General features: G+C 48.3%; 1 protein-coding gene across 1 annotated transcript; it reads left to right on the forward strand.

Annotated features, from left to right (window-relative positions):
* The first annotated feature begins 18,681 nt into the window (after positions 1-18,681).
* Positions 18,682-20,019, forward strand: EGR4 (early growth response 4). The gene has a single exon (XM_026722149.2). The coding sequence runs from the start codon at positions 18,682-18,684 to the stop codon at positions 20,017-20,019; it is 1,338 nt and encodes a 445-aa protein (XP_026577934.2).
* The last annotated feature ends 2,663 nt before the right edge of the window (positions 20,020-22,682 follow it).

Below are 22,682 nucleotides of genomic sequence, written 5' to 3' on the forward strand. Positions count from 1 at the left end.
AGCTATTTTCCAAGACACCTGAAGGCCAGACAAGGAATAATGGATGGAAAGTGAACAAGGAGAGATTCAACCTGGAAATAAGGAGGAAATTTCTGACAGGGAGAACCATCAACCCATGGAACAGAAGTTGCCCTCAGAAGTTGTGGGAGCCTCATCCCTGGAGGCTTTCAAGAAGAGACTGGACCACCATCTGTCAGAAATGGTGTAGGGTCTCCTGCTTGGGCGGGGAGTTGGACTAGATGACCTACAAGGTCCGTTCCAAATCTGATTATCTGTTAATCTGATCTGAACCGGTATTTGAACCGATCGGTTGGCCCCGCCCCTCCTGCCCCTCCACCCCCCAGGAGTCTCCATGTGGCCCATTTTCGGTGCAGGGTCTGCGCGGAGGCTCTGGGGGTGGGGGAGGAAACGGGTCTTCCAGAAGTACAGGAAGCTACAGATAACAGATGATCAAAGTTGGAAGGGATCGTGTAAGTCATCTTGTCCAGTGGTCGCCAACCAGTGAGCCATGAGAAAATGTTGGTGGTTTGCAGAGAAATGTCACCCCCAAAGCAATTAATCCAGGCTGCGCAGGAACACAAGGCTTGCGTCGCTTGTATTGTGAACAACACGAGGTAGGGAGGGGAGGGGGGAAGGGGCAGAGGGGGAGAACTTGCCCCACTGGCCCCACACACCTGGCCTGGCCACCGGGCTGCTTCTTTCCGCTTCTTTCTTCTTCTGCTTTTGGCTTCACGCAAGGAAAGCAGCCAAAGTCTTTCTTCCTCTCCCCCAAACTCCACCAAAAATGAGTCTTTGGGACCCTGCAAGGCCTCCTGCTCCAAGAGGCTGAGCTGGCAAAGACTCATTTCTGGTGGAGTTTGGAGGAGAGAGAGAAAGACTTCTGCGGCTTCTGCTGTTTTCCTTGCATGAAGCCAAAAGTCTCTCCCTTTCTTTCTCTCTTTCCCCCTGAGAACGGAGCTGGAGATGGGATCCTGTGATCCCAAATAAAAGAACGATCGATCGGTAGGAAAATGGGGTGGGGGATTTTCCTGCAGACTTTGGGGGGGGGGGTTTTCCCAGGGTCTCTGGTCCGCGGGATTTAAAATGATGAGTTTGGTGGTCCCTGAGGTCTAAAAGGTTGGCAATCCCTGATCTAATCCAATGCCCTGCTCAGGCAGGAGCCCCTACACCAGTTCTGTCCGGAAACGGGCCTATTTCTGGCTTTCGGAGGGTCTCCAGAGCCCGGGGGAGACCGTTTTCACCCTCCCAGAGGCCCGAGGGAAGCCTCCGGACTCTGGGAAAGGCTAAAAACAACCCTCTCAGAAATTTCAGTAGGCCACGACCACTGCGGCCACACCCACCCAGCAAACCGGGCTAGCCAACGGGTTGCTGGGGTTTTTTGAATCCCACCCCTGGTCCTGACCCCCAACTTTCCCCACCCATTCATATCCTCAAAATAATTGCCCCCCCACGCCGTCTGTCCTCAGCTGCCGATGCTCCTAGGGGCTGTTTGACACGCTTCCCCACCGTGGTTCTTCCAGCGCCATTGCACTGGTGTTTGTCAACACTGTGTAAGTGTCGCCTTTGCTCCGCGCAGGGAGAATTGTCTGAGGTCCCTGTGACTCAGCCCCAAAGCAGACTTGAGTCTCGCCATTTTTTTTAAGTCATTACCTCCTGTTTTCTTGTTCCTGACACGTTTAAAGTTGTTAAACGCATGCAAGGGAGAGAAAGTAACGGTGCTCACCGAGGCCTTTTTGGAAAGAGAAATCTTGTATATAATTGCTGAAGAATTGTGGAAGAGGAGAGAGTGACGCAGAGTGTGGAATTGAGGTGATGGAGTCAATTCTTCGTCATTTACTTTAGAAGCCCCTGCACTTCCCTTTCAAATTCTTGACACTCTCTTTAAAAAAAAAGAAAAATGTTCCTTCCTGGCTAGACAAGCATGCCTTCATTGGAAAGAAGTGGGGGGAAAAATCGATCTATATACATAAAAGTGAAAGACCAGCATCATCACAAAATCTCCAGAACCATAAAGTCTGCAAACTTGAAATTTGGCCCTTACGTTCCTCTTGGCTTCTAGGTGCTCACTGAGAAAGGATTTTTCGAAATGACCAGCATAGCATAGCATAGCATAGCATAGCATAGCATAGCATAGCATAGCATAGCATAGCATAGCCTAGCATAGCATAGCATAGAATTCTTTATTGGCCAAGTGTGATTGGATACATAAGGAATTTGTCTTGCTTTCAGTGTACATAAAAGAAAAGATACATTTATCAAGAATCAGGAATCATCAGGTACAACACTTAATAATATACATTACATACATACATACATACATACATACATCTATATATATAAAAGAGAAATACCACTCACGCATCATCACAAAATCTCCAGAACCGTAAAGCCTACAAACTTGAAATTTGGGCATCTATGTTCCTCTTGGCTTCTAGGTGCTCACTAAGAAAGGATTTTTTGAAAGGACCATCAGAGCTTTAGAGTGTTTCCTATATTATTATTATTATTATTATTATTATTATCATTATCATTATCATTATCATTATCATTATCATTACGCTCTGATACTAAGGAGTTCTACTTTCCCTTCCCACCTGAAAAGAAATCTCTTCCAAATGCAAAACACAAGCAGAGGAGTTTCAGTTTCAGAGCAGCACCAAGCAGCTTTAGTACAGAACAGTTGAGCTAAGCCACGCCCAGGCTCCTTGCTGTCTCCTCCTTGTTCACACGGCAAATACTCTTTCAGTTTCCAAACAGCCCTCAACTCTCTCACACACTGACAGGACGCTAGCCAGATGAATACCAATGGAGGCTGGGAGGCAGAGGCAGAATTTTTTCCCCCCTTCTTTTCCTCCCGAAAACTAAGCCCGACCACATAGTTTCACATAGCGAAGCACGGGTATCAAGCTAGTAAAATATAAAAGAAATACGTGAAGACAATTATCTTCTGTTCTTTCCCTTTTCATTTTAGGATGGGGAACTCTCGAGTTACGAACGTTCGTTCAGCAAATGTTTACAAGCTACAACGGTGTTGAAAAAACAGCTTGCAACTTTTTCAAACTTTGGACCGTCGGCCTTAAGAACGAACAGATAAAAATCTGTAGCAAAGGCATTAAAATGGATTGAAGATGTTGGCGGCATCCTGGCCTTCTGTGGAATCTCCGTTGGGAAATCTTGCCGGCCGGTTTCCAACGAAGCAAAGTCAACGTGGGGAAGGCGGATTCGCTTAACGACAGCGCGACCCACTTAACAACCGTGCGATCCACTTAACAGCGGGGCAATGACGGTGGCAAAACTGGGCCTGACTTGCTGAAAAGCCACCTCGCTTAGCCACGGAAATTCTGGTGGCAAATTGAGGAATGCCCATATGGGGGTTAACCCCATCGTACGACCATTGGGGGTGTTTGGTTTGGCAACTTTGTAAATGGAATAAATCATTCTTCGCAACTCCCCCAGCTGGGGAGGTGAACTGGGCCAAGACAGAAAGGAATCAAACCAAAGTCACTTAGCCAGAAATTCACGTCCCAGGAAGGAGCAGACATTCCTTAGGGCAAAATATACTACATCGAAGTGGTTGTGTTCAGGGACAAAGGAGCCAACGCAATAAATTCTAGGTTGCATCGGCAGAGGGATAGAATCAAGATCATGTGAAGTGTTAATAGCATTTTATAAGGCCTTGGTAAGGCCACGCTTGGAATGACTGTGTCCAGTTTGGGTCACCGCAATATAAAAAAAAGAGGTTGAGACTCTACAAAGAGTACAGAGAAGAGCAACTAAGATATTTAGGGGATTGGAGGCTAAAACATCTGAGGACCGGTTTCTGGAATTGGGTATGTCTAGTTTAATGACAAGAAGGACTAGGAATGACAGGATAGCAGCCTTCCAATATTTGAGGGGCTGCCACAGAGAAGAGGGTGTATGTGGGGGGGGTCTCAACTTATCTTCCAAAGCACCAGAAGACAAAATAAGAAGCAACGGATGGAAATTAACCCAGGAGGAGAAGGAACCTGGAATGAAGGAGAAACTTCCTCAAAGCGACCAGTGGAACTCTTTGCCACCAGAAGTTGGCAAACTTCCTCAAAGAGACCAGTGGAACTCTTTGCCATCAGAAGTTGGCAAACTTCCTCAAAGCGACCAGTGGAACTCTTCGCCACCAGAAGTTGGCAAACTTCCTCAAAGCAACCAGTGGAACTCTTTGCCACCAGAAGTTGGCAAACTTCCTCAAAGAGACCAGTGGAACTCTTTGCCACCAGAAGTTGGCAAACTTCCTCAAAGTGACCAGTGGAACTCTTTGCCACCAGAAGTTGGCAAACTTCCTCAAAGAGACCAGTGGAACTCTTTGCCACCAGAAGTTGGCAAACTTCCTCAAAGAGACCAGTGGAACTCTTTGCCACCAGAAGTTGGCAAACTTCCTCAAAGAGACCAGTGGAACTCTTTGCCACCAGAAGTTGGCAAACTTCCTCAAAGAGACCAGTGGAACTCTTTGCCACCAGAAGTTGGCAAACTTCCTCAAAGCGACCAGTGGAACTCTTCGCCACCAGAAGTTGGCAAACTTCCTCAAAGCGACCAGTGGAACTCTTCGCCACCAGAAGTTGGCAAACTTCCTCAAAGAGACCAGTGGAACTCTTCGCCACCAGAAGTTGGCAAACTTCCTCAAAGAGACCAGTGGAACTCTTTGCCACCAGAAGTTGGCAAACTTCCTCAAAGCGACCAGTGGAACTCTTCACCACCAGAAGTTGGCAAACTTCCTCAAAGCGACCAGTGGAACTCTTTGCCACCAGAAGTTGGCAAACTTCCTCAAAGCGACCAGTGGAACTCTTTGCCACCAGAAGTTGTGGGTGCTCCGTCACTGGAGGTTTTTAAGAAGAGACTGGACAGCCACCTATCAGACATGCCGGAGGGTTTCCTGCCTGAGCAGGGGGTTGGACTAGAAGACCTCCAAAGTCCCTTCCAGCTCTATTCTGATGGATGGAGGTTAATAACCAGTAGAACAGCCTCCTTCCAGAAGTTGTAGGTGCTTCATCCCCGGAGGCTTTTAACGAAGAGATTGGAGAACCGTTTGTCTGGAATGGTATAGGGTCTTCTGCTTGAGTAAAGGGTAGGACTAGAAGACCTCCAAGGTCCCTTCCATCTTTGTTATTCTGCGTTCTTGGGGAGCAACCCCTCTCAGCCTGTCGCAACTCATCCACCCTCTTTTAAGAAGTTCTCAAGTGCCTCCAGGTCTCCTCCCCAGGGAAAGGATGGACCTCCCGAGATGTCCAACTTCAGCATCAACAGACCCAGGTGGTCTACGTTGCTGGCCAGCCAGAGAAGAAAGGAATTCTCCTCTTCTTGATTCAACTCTTTCTCCTTGTTGGTTCCCATCTTCCCCCTTCCCCACCTCACAAGTCGTGACTCCATGCCGAGAAGCTGCCCAGAAGAGCCTTGGCCAGAACGGGTCAGCTTGGTGGCCCCAGGCCCGTCGCTATAGGAACCCAACAGCATATTCTAGAATTTTTCCTGAAAAGAAAACCACAGCCTGGTCAGTTGGGCAGTTGTCTCAAAGGGCCAGCTCCACCTTCCTTTTGAGAAGCCACACCTGGTGAGTTTCTTAGCGATCCTAAGACCATCCGGTCACCACATTTGATGGTCTCTCTTGGAAGCCAAGGGAGAAGATCTACAAATACGGTGGTGGTGGGGGGGGAATGTTTCATGGTTAGTCAAACTCTGAGGATGGACTTCTTCAGGAGCCATGGAAATCCACCATCCCAAACCCAGAAGTCTCCAGAGGTGTGCACAACAGTTGTTGCGTCCCCCAAAACCACAGATAACAGATCATCAGAGTTGGAAGGGACCTTGTGGGTCATCTAGTCCAACCCCCTGCCCAAGCAGGAGACCCTACACCATGTCTGACAAATAGCAGTCCAATCTCTTCTTGAAGGTCTCAAGGGATGAAGCTCCCACAACTTCCAAGAGCAACTTCTGTTCCGTGGGTGGATTGTTCTCACTGTCAGAAAGTTTCTCCTTATTTCCAGGTTGAATCTCTCCTTGTTCCGTTTCCATCCATTATTCCTTGTCAGGCCTTCGGGGGCTTTAGAAAATAGCTTGACCCCCTTCCTCCTCTCTGGGGAAGCCCCTCAAATATTGGAAGATGCTCTCCTGTCTCCCCTGGTCTTCACTAGAGTAGCCAAGCCCAGTTCCTGCAACCGTTCATCGTATGTTTTAGTCTCCAGTCCCCTCATCATCCTGGTTGCTCTTCTCTGCACGTTTTCTAGAGTCTCAACATCTTTTTTATAATGTGGTGACCAAAACTGGATGCAGGACTCTAAGTGTGGTCTTACTAAAGCTTTATAGAGCGGTTTTAGTACCTCCCTTGATCTCGATTGTATCCCTCTGTTGATGCAACTTAGGATTGCATTGGCTTTTTTGGCTGCTGCTGCACACAGTTGGCCCCATATTGAATTGGTTGTCCACAAAGACTCCAAGATCCCTCTGTCAGTTACCTCCTTCGAAGTCCACGGTGTTGTGTCTGGCATGGGATCCCAGCGTTCTTCTGAGTCCTATTTTGTTTTCTTATTTATTTATTTTTTTAAAGTGTGTACAAGTACACAAACAGGGAGGTCGTCTTCGCATTACAATAGTTCGTTTTCTGACCGTTCCGGGTTACAACGGCGCTGGGGAGAAAGGGACTTTGGTTTTTCAGAGTTATGACCATTCCAGCATCCCCGTGGTCATAATTCAAACCCTTGGTGAGTGGTTCATCTTTATGATGGCCGCAGGGTCGCCGGGAGTCCCTTGATTCTGCCTTTGCGACCTTCTGCCAAGGCAAGTCAAAGGGAGAAGCCAGGTTCACTTAAACAACCGGGTTACCAACTTGTCAACTGCTACGTGATTCATTTAGCAACGGCGGCAAGAAAGGGCATAAAAGGGGGCTAAGCTCCCTTCACAAGTGTCTCGCTTACCAACGTAATTGTTGGGCTCAATTATGGTTATAGGTCAAGGTCTTTTACATATTTATTTATTTTTTTAAAAAACCCACAGATTTAAAACAGGCGATCCAAGCGGCTTACAACCTCAAAAATCTACAACATAAACCTCTCTCTCCCTCTCCCTCTCCCTCCCCCCACACCGCTCTCTCTCAGTCCAACCTGCCTCACAGGGTTGTTGTGGTGGGGAAAATAGGAGGAGGAAGGGAAGTTGGCTATTGTTCACCACCTTGAATTGTTTTGTAAAAATAATAAAGGCAGGATATAAACAAACAAATAATGTGTGTGTGTGTGCATGTGTGTGCGTGTAGATAGATAGATAGACAAATTATATGTATATATAGTTTAGAGAGAGAGAGATAGGATACACAGATACACACATGCATGCGCACACACACACACACACACACACACACACACACACAACACACACACACACACACACATGGATATTTAAGAGAAGGGGGAAAAGAGAGATACAGTTAGATAGATAAGATAAATATAGATAAATAGATACATAGGTAGTGATAGATGATAGATATGGATGGGTGCAGGGGTGGGATTCAAAATTTTTAACAACCAGTTCTTTGGGTGTGGCTTAGGTGGTGGGCGTGGCTTGGTGGTCATGTGACTGGGTGGACATGACTTGGTGGTCATGTGACTGGCTGGGTGTGGCCAACTCAATATCACTCACATCGAAGCACGCATCTCCTCCCCTGGCCTCTCATGACTGTGGGGATGCTGCAACAGTCATAAGTGTGAAAAATGGTCATAAGTCACTTTTTTCAGTGCCATTGTAACTTTGAATGGTCACTCCACACAAGCAAAGTATCCGCAAAGGAGGGAGAAAAATAACTCCAGAGACGTTCCTGAGACAGGAAGTCCAGTCCTGCCAAGATGGAGAGGCAGTTTCTGTAAGCAACACCAGAATGTTTCCTTCCTGCCTTACTTACAGGATTAGCCCAGGAATTTCTTCTAACAACTGGTTCTCCGAACTGCTTAGAATGTTAACAACCAGTTCTAGAGAATAGGTGCGAGCTGGTAGAATCCCACCCCTGGATGGATGATAGATAAAGATCTAGTCTAGATAGAGAGATAGACAGAGACTGTATGGCTGACTGGCTCGCCGGCCAGCTAGCCAGATGAAAAGGAGATAGGTAGGTAGGTAGGTAGGTAGGTAGATAGATAGATAGATAGATATGTATGTAGATTAGATAGGTAGGTAGGTAGGTAGATAGGTACGTACGTATGTATGTAGATTAGATAGGTAGGTAGGTAGATAGATAGATAGATAGATAGATAGATAGATAGATAGATAGATAGATAGATAGAAGGATAGGTAGGTGGGTAGATAGGGTAGATAGATAGATAGATAGATAGATAGATAGATAGATAGATAGATAGATATGATATATGATATGATATATGATATGATATATACATATAGAGGGGGAGGGAGGAGAGAGAGAGAGAGAATACACAGATAGATACATGTACGTACATACATATGCATGCACACACACACACACACACACACACACACACACAAAGAGAGGGAGAGAGGGAGATACAGTTAGATAGATGAGATAGATATAGATAAATATATAGATATATAGATATTGATAGATGATAGATAGAGGGAGGGAGGGAGGGAGGGAGAGGGAGAAGGAGAGAGATACAGTTAGACGAGGTAGATATAGATAAATCCATAGATAATAGATGATGAGAGAGAGAGAGAGAGAGACCGAGACGGAGAGAAATAGAGAGAGAAACCCTAGCCACGTGTGCCTTTCTCATTCCTGGCCGCGACTGACCCACGTTCAAGTGGACGGAGCCGTGGGGCCAATTGCACACATTATGCAAGGAATTGGAAGGCTGCCCCCTTCCCCGTCTCGAGGCTTCCTCTGCCGAACGCAACGCAACCTTCCCAAAGCTCAGAAACCCAAAAGCAACAAGGGGGGAGGGAGGGAGGGGGGAGGGAGAGAGGGGGGGAAGGGCAAACAGGAAGCAAACAAAACCACTCGGTGCTCCTCGGAGTTCCTGATTGGATGAGATCTGGTGCATTCTGGGTGTAAATAGCACAAGGAGAGAGGGAGGGGGGGAAGAGTGAAGGAGGTGTAAACCTGAATTAACTTTCTTTTTTCCCCCCTCCTCTCCCTAAACTAATTAAGGCATTTTCTGCTGTGTAATGCAAAGCTGTGTTGCTGTTCACTTCGGCATCTCTTGGGAAGGCATCACAAATGAGTTAGTCCTCTTTCTTACGACCACAAGGGAACACCCCCCCCCCGCACCAAGATTTCTGCTGCTAAGCGAGACCATCGTTAAGTGGAGCCTTGCCTCCATTTTACGACCTTCCTTGCCAGAGCTGTTTCAGGGCATCGCCGCAGTGGCTAAATGAGCAAAGCCATCATTAAGCAGATCGGGTGTCCCTGTTGATGTCGCTGGTCAAAAAGGTCGCTAAAGGGGATCACATGACCGCGCCCCCCTCCGGGGACGCTGGGAACGTCATAAATGCGAGTCAGTTGCCAATCATCTGAATCTTTTTTTTAAAAAAAAACAATTTTATTGGTTTTTCAACAAACAAACAAACAAACAAAAACATAAAAACATCTGCTCTCTTCGATACTTATATACAAACTGTGTGTCGGTTGGTTCATCAGTTTTGTGCATTCATTTCGTAGTCACAATTACAATTACGTTACATAATAACTCTTATTATCAATTCAAACTTATATATCATTATTGAAAGAAAAAAAAAGATTTGACTATACTTTTATTCAGTCATGCCTTATGAGATAACTATAATTTAAGTAATTTATTCTATAAGAAATCATATAAGCATCTGAATCTTGAGCAGGGGACCCTGGGGGAATGTTACAACAGTCGTAAGTGTGAAAAATGGTCGTACGTCCCTTTTCCCAGTGCCGTTGTGACTTTGAATGGTCCCTAAATGAGACAGGTAGCCCTCAACTTACAAGAGTTCATTTAGCGACCATTGGAAGTCACCCACAGCGCTGAAAAAAGGGACTTACGGCCATTTTTCACACTTACGACCTTTCCAGCATCCCGATGAGCATCAGATTGAAATTCTAATGCTTGGCAAGCGGTTCACACTTACGTCCGTTGCTGTGTCCCAGGGTCAAGGGGCAACCTTCACTTAACAATCGTGGCAAGAAATTTTGCAACCCAGGGGCAAAACTCACTGAACTAATGTCTCCCTTTACAACAGCAGTGTTGGGCCCCGTTGCGGTTGTAAGTCGAGAAGCTTCCTTCATTGCTGTTTGCCTATAGATACCAATCTTGCCAAACTCAAGCCCCTACTTCCAGCGCTGCACGTAACCTATGAGAATGGCTAAGGAGGAACCTTCCTGGATTCTCTTTCTCCCGACCTGTTCTGACCCAAACCTTTTTCCAATAAGACAAATCCAAGGGAATAGAAACCTTTTAACGATTCTTATGAATCCCCGGTTAAAAGGCTGCTGCAAACTGATAAGCGCCAGCCTCGCCAAAACTGTGTGAGGCTGCCAAGAATAACAGATAAGGAATATATGACAATGCAAGAGTCTTCAAATACCAACTTAAGATGCTGCAATATCCGCTCGAGTTTCAAAACGTCTTTGCTTCCTGCAAAGAACGTTCGCTTCACAGCTGGTTTTTATCTACTTAAAGGAGGGGCCATCACCTTGCAGCCTTACTCCTGAGTCGCCCGTGCTGCTGCAGCTGCTCTTTCTTGCGTACCATCCTGAGTGCACGCGCACTTGGCACAGGCTCCTCAGGAACCTCCTCATTGCTGCTGCCAGCCCCCACAATCTCTGAAGGCAGCAGTCCACTCCCTGATGGTCCTGGCCCCTCATCTGAGTCCTCGCTCCCCTCAGCCATCCGCACCTGCTGCTGGCAACACAGCCGGACTCTCTAAACTTCGCTGCCTCTTGCTCCTCTGCAATTCAGCCCCTCCCTCCTGGAAATCCAGACTACATTCCACCCCATCACCGGGAAGTAAGATCGACTTGTCCATATTGGTGTCTCAGCAACAGTAAGGAAGCTCTTGGCCAGTGGTGGGATTCTACCAGTTTGGCCCAGTTCTAAGCCAAGCCGGTGGCACCGATGAGCAGTGGAGACTGAACCAGAGTGAAGGAGGTGTAAACCTGCCCGTCTGGGTTCTCATACGCACTTTGATTTCCTGGTTTTGAAGCACAGCTGCTTTGCGCGGCACAGCAGAGTGCCACGCAACAGCTGCTGAAGTGACCAGGAGAGTGCGGGCTCGCAGGAGGTGAGTTGAACTTCCTCTGTGCTTGTGCAGAGTGCGTGTTTGGCATGCGTGTGTGCACGCATGCAAAGCACACCCACCAAGCCACGCCCGCCGAACCAGTGGTGCAAATATTTGAAATGCACCACCGCTCTTGGCCATGTCTTTCTGGGTCCTCTCCTGGTGTCCAGCTACTGGGCATCTCCTTCCAAGTATCAGTCAGAGTTTAGCTTCTGAGGCCAGACAAGATAGGGTACAAGGTTGGATATTGTCAATACCGACAGTCCTCGACTTATGACCACCATTGAACCCAACTATTAAATGGACTAGATGACCTACAAGGTCCCTTTCAACTCTGGTTATCTGACTTTCCATTGCTAAGTGAGCAATAGCAATAGCCCTTCACAGTGGTTTACAGCTCCTTCTAAGCAGTTTACAGAGTCAGCCTCTTGCCCCACAACAACCTGGGTCCTCGTTTTACCGACCTCGGAAGGAGGGAAGGCTGAGTCGACCTTGAGCCAGTCAGAATCCTGGAGTGAGCAGTGAGTTAGCCTGCAGTACCGCATTCTAACCACCGTGCCACCACGGCTCTTCTGTTTAAGTGAATTTCGGCCCCCCCCACACCGTTGCAACCATCCTTGCCACAGTTGTTAAGTGAATCGCTGCAGTCATTAAGTTAGGAACACGCTCATTAAGTGAATCCGGGTTTCCCTTTGGACTTTGCTTGTCAGTTGCCAAGCGTCTGAATTTTGATCACGGGGTTGACCATGGGGTTGCTGCAGTGGCCAGAAGGGTGAAGACTGGTCAGAACTCACTTTTTTTTTCAGTGCCATTCGAACGTCACTAAATGGTGCAAGTTGGGGATTCTCCAGGCTGCCTTGCCTAGACGTGGGTCAGGCAGGAAAATGCGATTTCAGCACCCTGGAGAGCTCTCGCAACGAGGCGAGATTCACCGTCTCTTGATTTCTGCATCAGCTTTCGAAGCCCAGTCGAGATCTTGACTTCATTCTTGCAAAATATAAGCCCTGGACTTTTGCACAGGTGCCTGCAGATAGGTAGGTAGGTAGGTAGGTAGGTAGGTAGGTAGGTAGATACAGGAAGACAGACAGACAGACAGACAGAAAGACGATAGATAGATAGATAGATAGATAGATAGATAGAGAGAGAGAGAGAGAGAGAGAGATACAGAGATAGATACAGAGATAGATATATGATAGAGAGAGAGATGATAGAGAGAGGAATGAGACAAACATGTACACACACAGAAACAGATGATAGATAGATGATGGGTAGATGGATAGGTGGATAGGTGGATAGGTAGGTAGGTAAGAGGTAGAGAGATGGATGATGATATAGATTTAGATAGAGATGGATAGATAGATAGATAGATAGATAGATAGATAGATAGATAGATAGATAGATATAGATAGATAGATAGATAGATAGACAGAGAATGAGACAAACATGTACACACACAGAAACAGACAGATGATAGATGATGACAGATGGATAGATAGTGGATAGAGGTAGGTAGAGGTAGAGAGATAGATAGATAGATAGATAGATAGATAGATAGATAGATAGATAGATAGATAGAGATAATAGAGGATAGCAAGCAGACAGGCAGGCAGGCAGGTAGGTAGGTAGGTAGCAGTGGTGGGATTCAATTTTTTTTACTACCAGTTCTGTGGGTGTGGCTTGGTGGGCATGGCAGGGGAAGGATACTGTAAAGTCTTCAGTCAGAGGTGGGATTTGCCAGTTCTCCGAACTACTCAAAATGTCTGCTACCGGTTCTCCAGAACTGGTCCGAACCTGCTGAATACCACCTCTGGTAGGTAGATAAATAGACAGATAGGTAACTAGGTAGGTAGGTAGATGATAGATAGATGGATAGATAGATAGATAGATAGATAGATAGATAGATAGATAGATAGATAGATAGATAGATAGACAGACAGACACAGACAGACAGACAGTTGGGCAGACACAGACAGATACAGTGCCATCAAGTCATTTTCAACTTCTAACAACCATATGAGTTTCTCTCCCTGATGAGCTGCCCTTAACCCTTCAGTTCCTCTTGCCACCGTCACCACTGTGAGTCCATCATCCTTCCTGCTGGTTGTCCCCTTCTTCTCTTTCTTTCCATCTTTCCCAGCATGAGAACTGCTGCTTTGCATTGACTGACAACTGATGGGTTATGTCGAGTCAGGCCGACTCTTAATGACTGTGTAGGAGGTAGACCTTCCTTCTCCAAGGTGATCTGTCCCCAGCTTGGTCTTCCAAGGACGCCCCCATCGCTACAACTCAGTCCATCCATTTTGTTGTCCTCTTCTTCTACCTTTCCCAATATCAGAGCCTTCTGCAGAGGTCTTTGCATTGACTGACCCATTGATTGACTATGTGCCACCAAGTCAAGTTGACTCTTAATGTCTACATAAATAGGACCTTCTCCAAAATGGTTTGTCCCTAACCCTGGTCCTTCAGATCTTCCAAGGAGGCCTACATCATTGCTGTAACTGAGCCCATCCATCTTGTTGCTGATCGTCCTCCTTCCTTTCTTCCTTTCTTCCTTCCTTTCTCTCTTTTTCTTTTTTTTCTTTCTTTTTTTCCATCCTTCGTTTCCCTTTCTTTCTTTCTTCTTCTCTTTCTTTTTCTTTGTCTTTCTTTCTTTTTCTTTCATTTCTTTCTTTCTTTCTCTTTCTTTCTTTCTTTCTCTTCCTTCCTTCCTCCCTTTCTTTCTTCCTTTCTTCCATCCTGTTTCCCTCTTTCTTTCTTTCTTTCTTTCTTTCTTTCTTTCTTTCTTTCTTTCTTTCTTTCTTTCTTTCTCCTGTTCTTTCTTTCTTTCTTTCTTCCTTCCTTCCTTCCTTCTTCCTTCCTTCCTTCCTTCCTTCCTTCTTTCTTCCTTTCTTTCTTTCCCAACATCAGAACTTCTCCAGATGTTCTCTGGTCTTTTGTATTTAGTGACTAACTGAATACCCCTCATCACATTTTCTCACTTCCTGCCAATCATAGGGATGGATTTTCACCCGGACGATCAGTGGCTAACCTGATCCTTCCCAAGGCTGTCCTCAGAAACCATCAATGGTCACAAGTATGAACCGGTTGCCAAGCATCCAAATTTTGATCGCTCGATCAGGGAGATGCTACAAAGGTCATGTGTGGGGAAACGGCCATAAGTCACCTTTTTTTTGGTGCCGTTGTAACTTGGAACTGTCCCTAAATGAAACATTGTAAGTCGAGGACTACCTGAATTCTCCTCCAGCCCCAGAAGGCTCACCATTCTCCACTCAGCCCTTAACAGATAACAGATAATCCGAGTTGGAAGGGACCTTGTAGGTCATCTAGTCCAACCCCCCCCCACCCAAGTGGGAGGCCCCACACTGTTTCTGACAGATGGGAGTCCAATCTCTTCTTGAAAGCCTCCAGGGATGAAGCTCCCACAACTTCTGAGGGCAACTTCTGTTCCATGGGTTGATTGTTTTCACTGTCAAGAATTTTCTCTTTATTTCCAGGTTGAATCTCTCCTTGGTTAGTTTCCATCCATTGTTCCTTGTCTGACCCTTGGGTGCCTTGGAAAATACCTTGACCCCCTTCCTCCTCTCTGTGGCAGCCCCTCAAATATTGGAAGTCTGCTCTCCTGTCTCCCCTGGTCCTTCTCTTCCCTAGACTAGCCAGGCCCAGTTCCTGCAACCGTCCGTCGTATGTTTCAGCCTCCAGTCCCCCTCATCCTCCTGGTTGCTCTTCTCTGCACTTTTTCTAGAGCCTCAACATCTTTTTTATAATGTAGTGACCAAAACTGGATGCAGGACTCTAGGTGTGGCCTTACTAAGGCTTTACAGGGCGGTATTAGTAAAAAAAACAAACCTTGATCTTGATTATATCCCTTGTCCAAATGATTCCAAAGTCCCTGGGTCGGCCTTTCCCACGTTGCAAGAAGTCAGTCCGTCCATCAAGTGGGAGAAATGACAAAACAACGGTTTTCTTCCCACACCCTGACAATTCTTCCCCCCACTTGGCCGAAAAGTGAGCCATTCAAACCCCTTGATGACTCACCTGCTTTTAAGAAGAGCCCCGTGGTCCTCTTTTCCTCCTCCTTCTTCTTCTTCTCCTCCTCCTCCTACCGACCCCTCCCGTCTTCATTCAAAACCTTCCTGTCCCACTGACCTCAATTCCGCCTTCCTCCCAGGGGACCACCCAGAGCCCAGAAACACCAGAGCCCAGGGGAGGGGGGGGGAGACCTTTGGCACACACACACACACACACACACACACACACACACACTGTTCTTCCTTTGCAGCAGTGCTGGAGCTCAGTGCAAGGGAGGATTGTAGTTGGCTTCCCCCAAATTTGTGACAAGGGGGCAGGGGAAGTCTTCCCCCACCCCCTATCCCATCCCGTCACTTCCTGATGCTTCAGCGATTTCCCAGGATTTTGGGGTTATTTTATTTTTATTTTTTTAACCGGGAAAGATTTATGATCGTTGCGGGAGGGAGGGAAAAGAGGGTGAGATGGTTAAGGAGAGGTGCCAAAATTTGCTGCCGGGGAGGAGAGAGAGAGAGAGAGAGAGAGACGCGGGGGGGTATAGCAACGTCACCAGAAGAGATTTCCTTATTGGGTCTCCCTAGCCTGCATCCTGAGTCCATATATGGGCATTTACGTCACTAGCCAGCCCGGCTTGGGAACTCCAGAAATGGAAGCACCGGGTTGCAACGGAAGATCCAAGGCAGATATAAAAAGCGGCTCTGCAGCTCCTGGATTCTTTGCTTACAAACAACAGGAGGCAGCGAAGCACCTGCGGAGCCCGGCCAGCCCAGGTGAGGCCGGCGGGCAAGGTAGTTGGCCGGCCAGGCAAGGCAGGACATCCGCCCCCCACCACCACGGGAGTGGGGACCCCGAGGTCCCCCCCTTTGGCCACGTGCACCCCTGGAAGTCGCCCTCTTTTAGCCCCGGTGTGGGGGGAAGCTGGAGCTCTGCAACGGAGGGGGCTCGGTTCCACCCACTTGCCTTCCTCCTCCTCCTCTTCTTCCTCCTCCTCCTCTTCTATCGGGACATGTTGAACCTCATGGACTTCTCCCGCCAGGAAACCCCGAGACCCGAAGACGGACTGTTCCCCGAGCAAGGAGAACAGCTGCCGCCGCTCCTGAGCCAGCCCCCAAGGGAAGAAGCCCCCGATTATTTTGCAGGTAAGGAGAGGGGAGAATGGGGAAGAAGGCGAAGAGAGCAAGCGGCGAGCTCTTGTGAGGTGAAACCCCCCCCTACTTTCCTGTCTCTCTCTCTCTCTCTCTCTCTAGGCCAGGGGTGAGCAACCACGGAAGGGCCCCGGGTGCATTTGGGGGTGGAGGGACCTGAAGGAGAGGAAGCTGGGGGTGATGCAATGGTAGAATTGAGGGGTGTGGGTGTGGGACTCTTCAGGGGGGCTGGGGAGAGATCCCTTATTTTCTTTACTAAGCCCCCTTTGGATCTGAGGGGTGCCTTTGAGGGATGGCCATCTTAAAATGGCGGGAGTTTCTCCCACCTGTTTTCAGCAGCCATGACTGAGGGAACCTTGGCCAGTCTCAGGGTGATGGGATCTCAGCCCAGTCCCCTATATTTGGGGGGGACTGGGGGCCCCCTACCTTTGAAAGGTTTCAGATATAGTTGAATCCCCTCAACTAAAGTCACCTTGTTTGTTTTTTTTCCACCTGTTAATATCCACGCCAGGTTATCCCCATCGTCCATGAATTTCTCTTTAAAGGGGTAGCTTGTCAAAGATAACCAGGTGGTGTCCCACTGCTAAGATCACCTGAAAGGTCACCTGGAGGCTGGATGTTTGCAAAGAGAGGCAATAAAAGTCCTTTGAGTCAAACCAGGAGGGTTCCCAAGGTGTCATCTAGCTCAACCCGTTGCTGCGATTTTAGGTGCGTCTTTCCCAAACTTGCTAGCAAAGGGAGACAGGTTGGCTCGCCCCTCCCCCATCCCTTCCACTTTTCAAGGATTTCATTTGGGGGAGGGCCACCCCTCCCTCCTCCTCATGATGACTTCGTTCCCAGGATGGGTTTTTTTTTCTTTTAATATAATGGCTCTTCAAATGCTCTATTTCTAGTCGATGAGTGGAAAGTTTATTTGCTTATGTGTTTGTATCCGGCCTTTATTCTTTTTACAAACAACTCCAAGGGGTGAATGTAACTAATACTCCTCCCTCCTCCTGTTTTCCACACAACAACCGCCACCCTGCGAGGTGGATTTGGGCAGAGAGTGAAGGACTGGCCCAAAGTCACCCAATTGGCGTTCATGCCTAAGGTGGGACTAGAACTCCCTGTCCCCTGGTGATTGGATCAAAGTCACCCAGTTGGCTTCCATGCCTAAGGATGGACTAGAACTCCCTGTCCACTGGTGATTGGATCAAAGTCACCCAGTTGGCTTCCATGCCTAAGGAGGGACTAGAACTCCCTGTCCCCTGGTGATTGGATCAAAGTCACCCAGTTGGCTTCCATGCCTAAGGCAGGACTAGAACTCCCTGTCTCCTGGTGATTGGATCAAAGTCACCCAGTCGGCTTCCATGCCTAAGGAGGGACTAGAACTCCCTGTCTCCTGGTGATTGGCCCAAAGTCATCCAGTCAGCTTCCATGCCTAAGGAGGGACTAGAACTCCTTGTCCCCTGGTGATTGGATCAAAGTCACCCAGCCAGCTTCCATGCCTAAGGAGGGACTAGAACTCCCTGTCTCCTGGTGATTGGCCCAAAGTCATCCAGTCAGCTTCCATGCCTAAGGAGGGACTAGAACTCCTGTCCCCTGTGATTGGATCAAAGTCACCCAGCCAGCTTCCATGCCTAAGGAGGGACTAGAACTCCCTGTCTCCTGGTGATTGGCCCAAAGTCACCCAGTCAGCTTTCATGCCTAAAGAGGGACTAGAACTCACCGCTCCTGGTGATTGGCCCAAAGTCACCCAACTGGCTTTCATGCCTAAGGCGGGACTAGAACTCCCGTCCCCTGGTGATTGGCCCAAAGTCACCCAGTCAGCTTCCATGCCTAAGGAGGGACTAGAACTCCCTGTCCACTGGTGATTGGATCAAAGTCACCCAGTCAGCTTTTCATGCCTAAGGAGGGACTAGAACTCCCTGTCTCCTGGTGATTGGATCAAAGTCACCCAGCTAGTTTTCATGCCTAAGGCAGGACTAGAACTCCCCGTCTCCTGGTGATTGGCCCAAAGTCACCCAGTCAGCTTCCATGCCTAAGGCGGGACTAGTATACCCACTTTCCCAGTTTCTAAGCTTCCTTAACCACTAGATGAAAGAGGCTCATCCTTATAAGACCCTGGTTTCATTTAATGACTGTGCCCTTCCCTTACAAACCCCCCGGTGCCTGTCCCTTGACATGCGACGGTGCAGGGAGGAATAATCATACTACCTATGTCTAGCAACCTGAGGAAGTTTCTTGGACCCCCACAACTTCTCCCCTTGCTAATTTTTTTTTCCTCCTAGGTGACTTGATGGGAGCTACCATGAACTCCGAACCAGTGGATTACTACTTCCTTTCTGGAGAGGCGTCTCCACCGGTCAGTTACTCCGGCAGCCTTTTTATCAAAACCGAACAATGCCAGGATCAAGAATCCCTCTTCAACTTGATGTCAGGGATCCTAGGACTTTCGCCCTTCTCTGCCCCAGAAGGTCACCCACGGCCATCCGAGGCCAGCTATACCATCCCAGAGGCCCTCCAGAACCACCTAGACCTCTATTCTACCTGCCAACCAGAACTGAACATCTCCGTACAGCCGTCTTTGCCTGAACAAGCCTACTCTTCCTTCTCGGGTCCGGAGAGCCTCCCGCAGTTCCAAGCTTCTCCTGAACCCAGGACCACTTCCAACTGCCTCTTTCAGAAGGACCTTCTGGATTCCAAGCAGGACCTGAAGTTGTCCTCCGTCTCCCCCGCCGCGGAGAAGTTCAAATCTTCCTGCTCCCCCTGGGAGCACCTCAACCAACCTCACCATTATATGCTGGCTGAGGGTCCCACTCCGGAGTCTTTCCACCCCGCAGAGTCAACTCAAACCCAACTCTTTCCTCACATGGTCTCCAAGACGGAGAATGCCTTGACGGTCAGCTGTCAGTCGGAGCTGAACGCACTCTCGGAACATTCCAGCTCTTTCGGGCCTCCCTTGGATTTTGGTTGCAACGCCGAGGCCTTCCTAAGCCACAGCCCGCTCTCCGCTGACTTCGTAGACACCAAGGCCCCTAAACTTTCCCCTCCGTTCAACCCAGAGTTTGAAGCTCCTGCCTCCCATCTGGAAGTCCTCACCTCTTTGATGAACCCCAACGGTCTCAAGCTGCCTGCCAACCCTGCCTCGTCATCCGTCCCCATGGCGGACTTTTTAACTCACCTCCCGAGTTCTTCCGCCAACAGTTTGGGACTTGGCCGGCCCCCCGGCAGCCTGGCGGGCCCCAAGAAGAAAGGCCGGCGTGGGAAATGTTCTTCGAAATGCTTTTGTCCCAAACCTCACGAGAAGGCCTTCGCCTGCCCGGTGGAGAACTGCATCCGGAGCTTTGCGAGATCGGACGAACTCAACAGACACCTGCGAATCCACACGGGCCACAAGCCCTTCCAGTGCCGCATCTGCCTGAGGAACTTTAGCCGCAGCGACCACCTGACCACCCACATCCGGACCCACACGGGGGAGAAGCCCTTCTCCTGTGACGACTGCGGCCGGCGCTTCGCCCGGAGCGACGAGAAGAAAAGGCACAGCAAGGTCCACTTGAAGCAGAAAGCACGGGCCGAAGAGAAGCTCAAAGGACTTGGGTTTTACACCATGGGCTTTTCCTTCGGGACGCTCTAAACTGCATGGCCTCCCCACCCTCCCAGGGGGAGGGGATGGAGAGGGGGACACGCTGCTGTTTTGGGTGGGGGGGGAGTGACAATTCTTTGAAGCACTTTGCAGGAAGGCTCAGGGAAGGGGAGCCGCCTGTCTGTGATGGAGTAACATGGGAAAGGAAATGAGCGTGGATGGGGACAAGCAACATCCATCCAACTGGTTGACTGGCTAAGGCAAGGGTCTTCCAACTTGACAGCTTTAAGACTGATGGATGTCAACGCCCAGAATTCCTGAGCTAACATGGACTGGAGGAGGAATTCTGGGAGTTGAAGTCCACAAGTCTTAAAAACTGTCAAGTTGGAAGACCCCTGGGCTAAGGGAAGAAGAGGAGAAGGCAACTTCCATAGATCAAAGGAAGGAAGGAAGGAAGGAAGGAAGGAAGGAAGGAGGGAGGGAAAAGGAGGGGAGGAAAGGAAGGGATTCAGCCACAGTTCAAACTCCATGTGATGAGTCTCCATAGCGATGTATGGCCCATTTTCCTCAATTGTTACAGCTTTTAAATATGTTTCAGCACCATGATCCATGGACAGCTCCAAGACAGAGATGATGGCGGACGGAAGGAATTTCTTTGACAAAAATCAAAGAAAAAAATGTATTTATTTTTTTTGTATTTAGCTTTAAAGAGGGGTGTGTGTGTGTGTGTGTGTGTGTGTGTGTGTGTGTGTGAATAACTGCCTACGTTTTATACAGGATCACCTTGGAAGCGCTATAATTTTGAATCAATCGAATCTTTCTCTTTCATAAAGCACTTTAATGAACCTCCTGAGAAGGAAGGGCCTTTTTTAAAAATAATAATAATAATAAAAAAGAAATGCCATGATTACATTTCCTCATGTTAAAAGCAGGATGTGTTAAAAAAAAAAAGAATATTTTGGAACATGTATATATATATATCTATATATATCTATATATAAAAACCAGCATGATTTATGGCTTCTTGTGGAATGATCCCAATTGTTGCTCTGGAATTGAAAAACTAACAAAAACGCACACACAAAAAAATCCAACCTTGGCTTTCATGAACATTTTTGCTATAAAAATTGTGATGGGGAACGGATGGGGAATTTCAATTTTTTAAAAAGTTGCAAATCTCTTTCTTTGTCAAACCAAACCAAACCAAACCAAACCAATGGAATTTCTTGAGAAGAGAAAAAAAAAACCATGGTTATTTTTTCAATAAACAAATTTGCTTTCACTCACAACTCCCAACGGAAGTGCAGCCACCCCTAGGGCTCTTTGGCGGGAGGGAGGGTCAAATGTCAGGGCGCCACGCTTTGCGCCCAAGTGGAGGGGAGGAATGGATTGGGGCTGTGGTAGGATTCAAAAAAAATGTATTACCGGTTCTGTGGGCGTGGCCTGGTGGGCGTTGCATGGCTTGGTGGGCGTGGCAGGGGAAGGATACTGCAAAACCACCGTTTCCCTCCCCACCCCACTAACCTGCTTTCCAGCTCCCTTCTCCTGTGCAGGGCAACCAAAAGAGACCCAGCCGATTAGCTGGGACTCAATGGGAGGCGGAGAAGAGGTGGGGTTGGCGGGGACAGAACCAGTCTGAATCTGATGAATACTACTTCTGGAGGAGAAGGAGAAGGAAGGAAGGAAGGAAGGAAGGAGGGAAAGGGAGGAAGGAGGAAGGAGGAAGGAAGGGAAAGGAAGGAGGGAGGAGGGAAGGGAAGGGGAAGGGAAGGAGGGGAAGGAAGGAAGGAAGGAATCGGAGGAAGGAGGAAGGGGAAGGGAAGGAGGAAGGAAGGAAGGAACAGCACTTAGACTTATAGACCACTTCACAGTGCTTTTTCAGCCCTCTAAGCGGTTTACACGGTCAGCCTCTTGACCCCCAACAATCTGGGTCCTCAACTGACCCACCTCGGAAGGATGGGAGGCTGAGTCAACCTGGAGCTGGTCAGGATTTGAACTCCAGACTGTGGGCAGAGTTAGCCTGCAATGCTGCATCCTAACCATTGCACCACCATGGAAGGAAGGAAGGAAGGAAGGAAGGAAGGAAGGAGGGAGGGAGGGAGGGAGGGAAGGGAGGAAGGAAGGAAGGAAGGAAGGAAGGAAGGAAGGAAGGAAGGAAGGAAGGAAGGAAGGCAGGAAGGAAGGCAGGCAGGAGTCAATCAGCTGGGACTCAATGGGAGGCAAAGAATAGATACATAAATCACTTTTTTCGGTGCCATTTTAATTTCAAACGGTCACTAAAGGAATGGTTGTAAGTTGAGGACTACCTGTATGTGAGACAGACCCCGAGGGAAGGGCAAAGAAATGCTTCTTAGGGAAAACAAAGTCCAGTTGCCTTTTTAATAAAAAGCACCTTTGGGACCACCATGACCTGGACGACTGAAAATCTCCACATTCTGCTTAAGGAATGGTTAGATAAGGGAGGAGACAGCCCACAGGTGCATAATGGGGGCAGAAAGAGGCTTCAAAACGACCCCCTAAGACAATGGTCACCAACCAGGGGGCCAGGAATGAGTCTTTGGGACCCTGCAAGGCCTCCTGCTCCCAAGAGGCTGCACTGGAGTGACAAGTCTCATTTCTGACGGAGTTTGGGGGAGAGAAAGAAAGACTTCTGCGGCTTCTGCTGCTTTCCTTGCATGAAGCCAAAAGTCTCTCCCTTTCTCTCTCTCTTTCCC

The sequence above is a fragment of the Pseudonaja textilis genome, chromosome 6, assembly GCF_049901715.1.
Source record: "Pseudonaja textilis isolate UNSWEBS1 chromosome 6, rPseTex1.2, whole genome shotgun sequence".
Classification (NCBI taxonomy): Eukaryota; Metazoa; Chordata; class Lepidosauria; order Squamata; family Elapidae; genus Pseudonaja; species Pseudonaja textilis.

What these genes read in the sequence shown, in the direction of transcription:
- EGR4 (XM_026722149.2), top strand. Translation starts at nt 18,682, where the DNA reads ATGGGAGCTACCATGAACTCCGAACCAGTGGATTACTACTTCCTTTCT.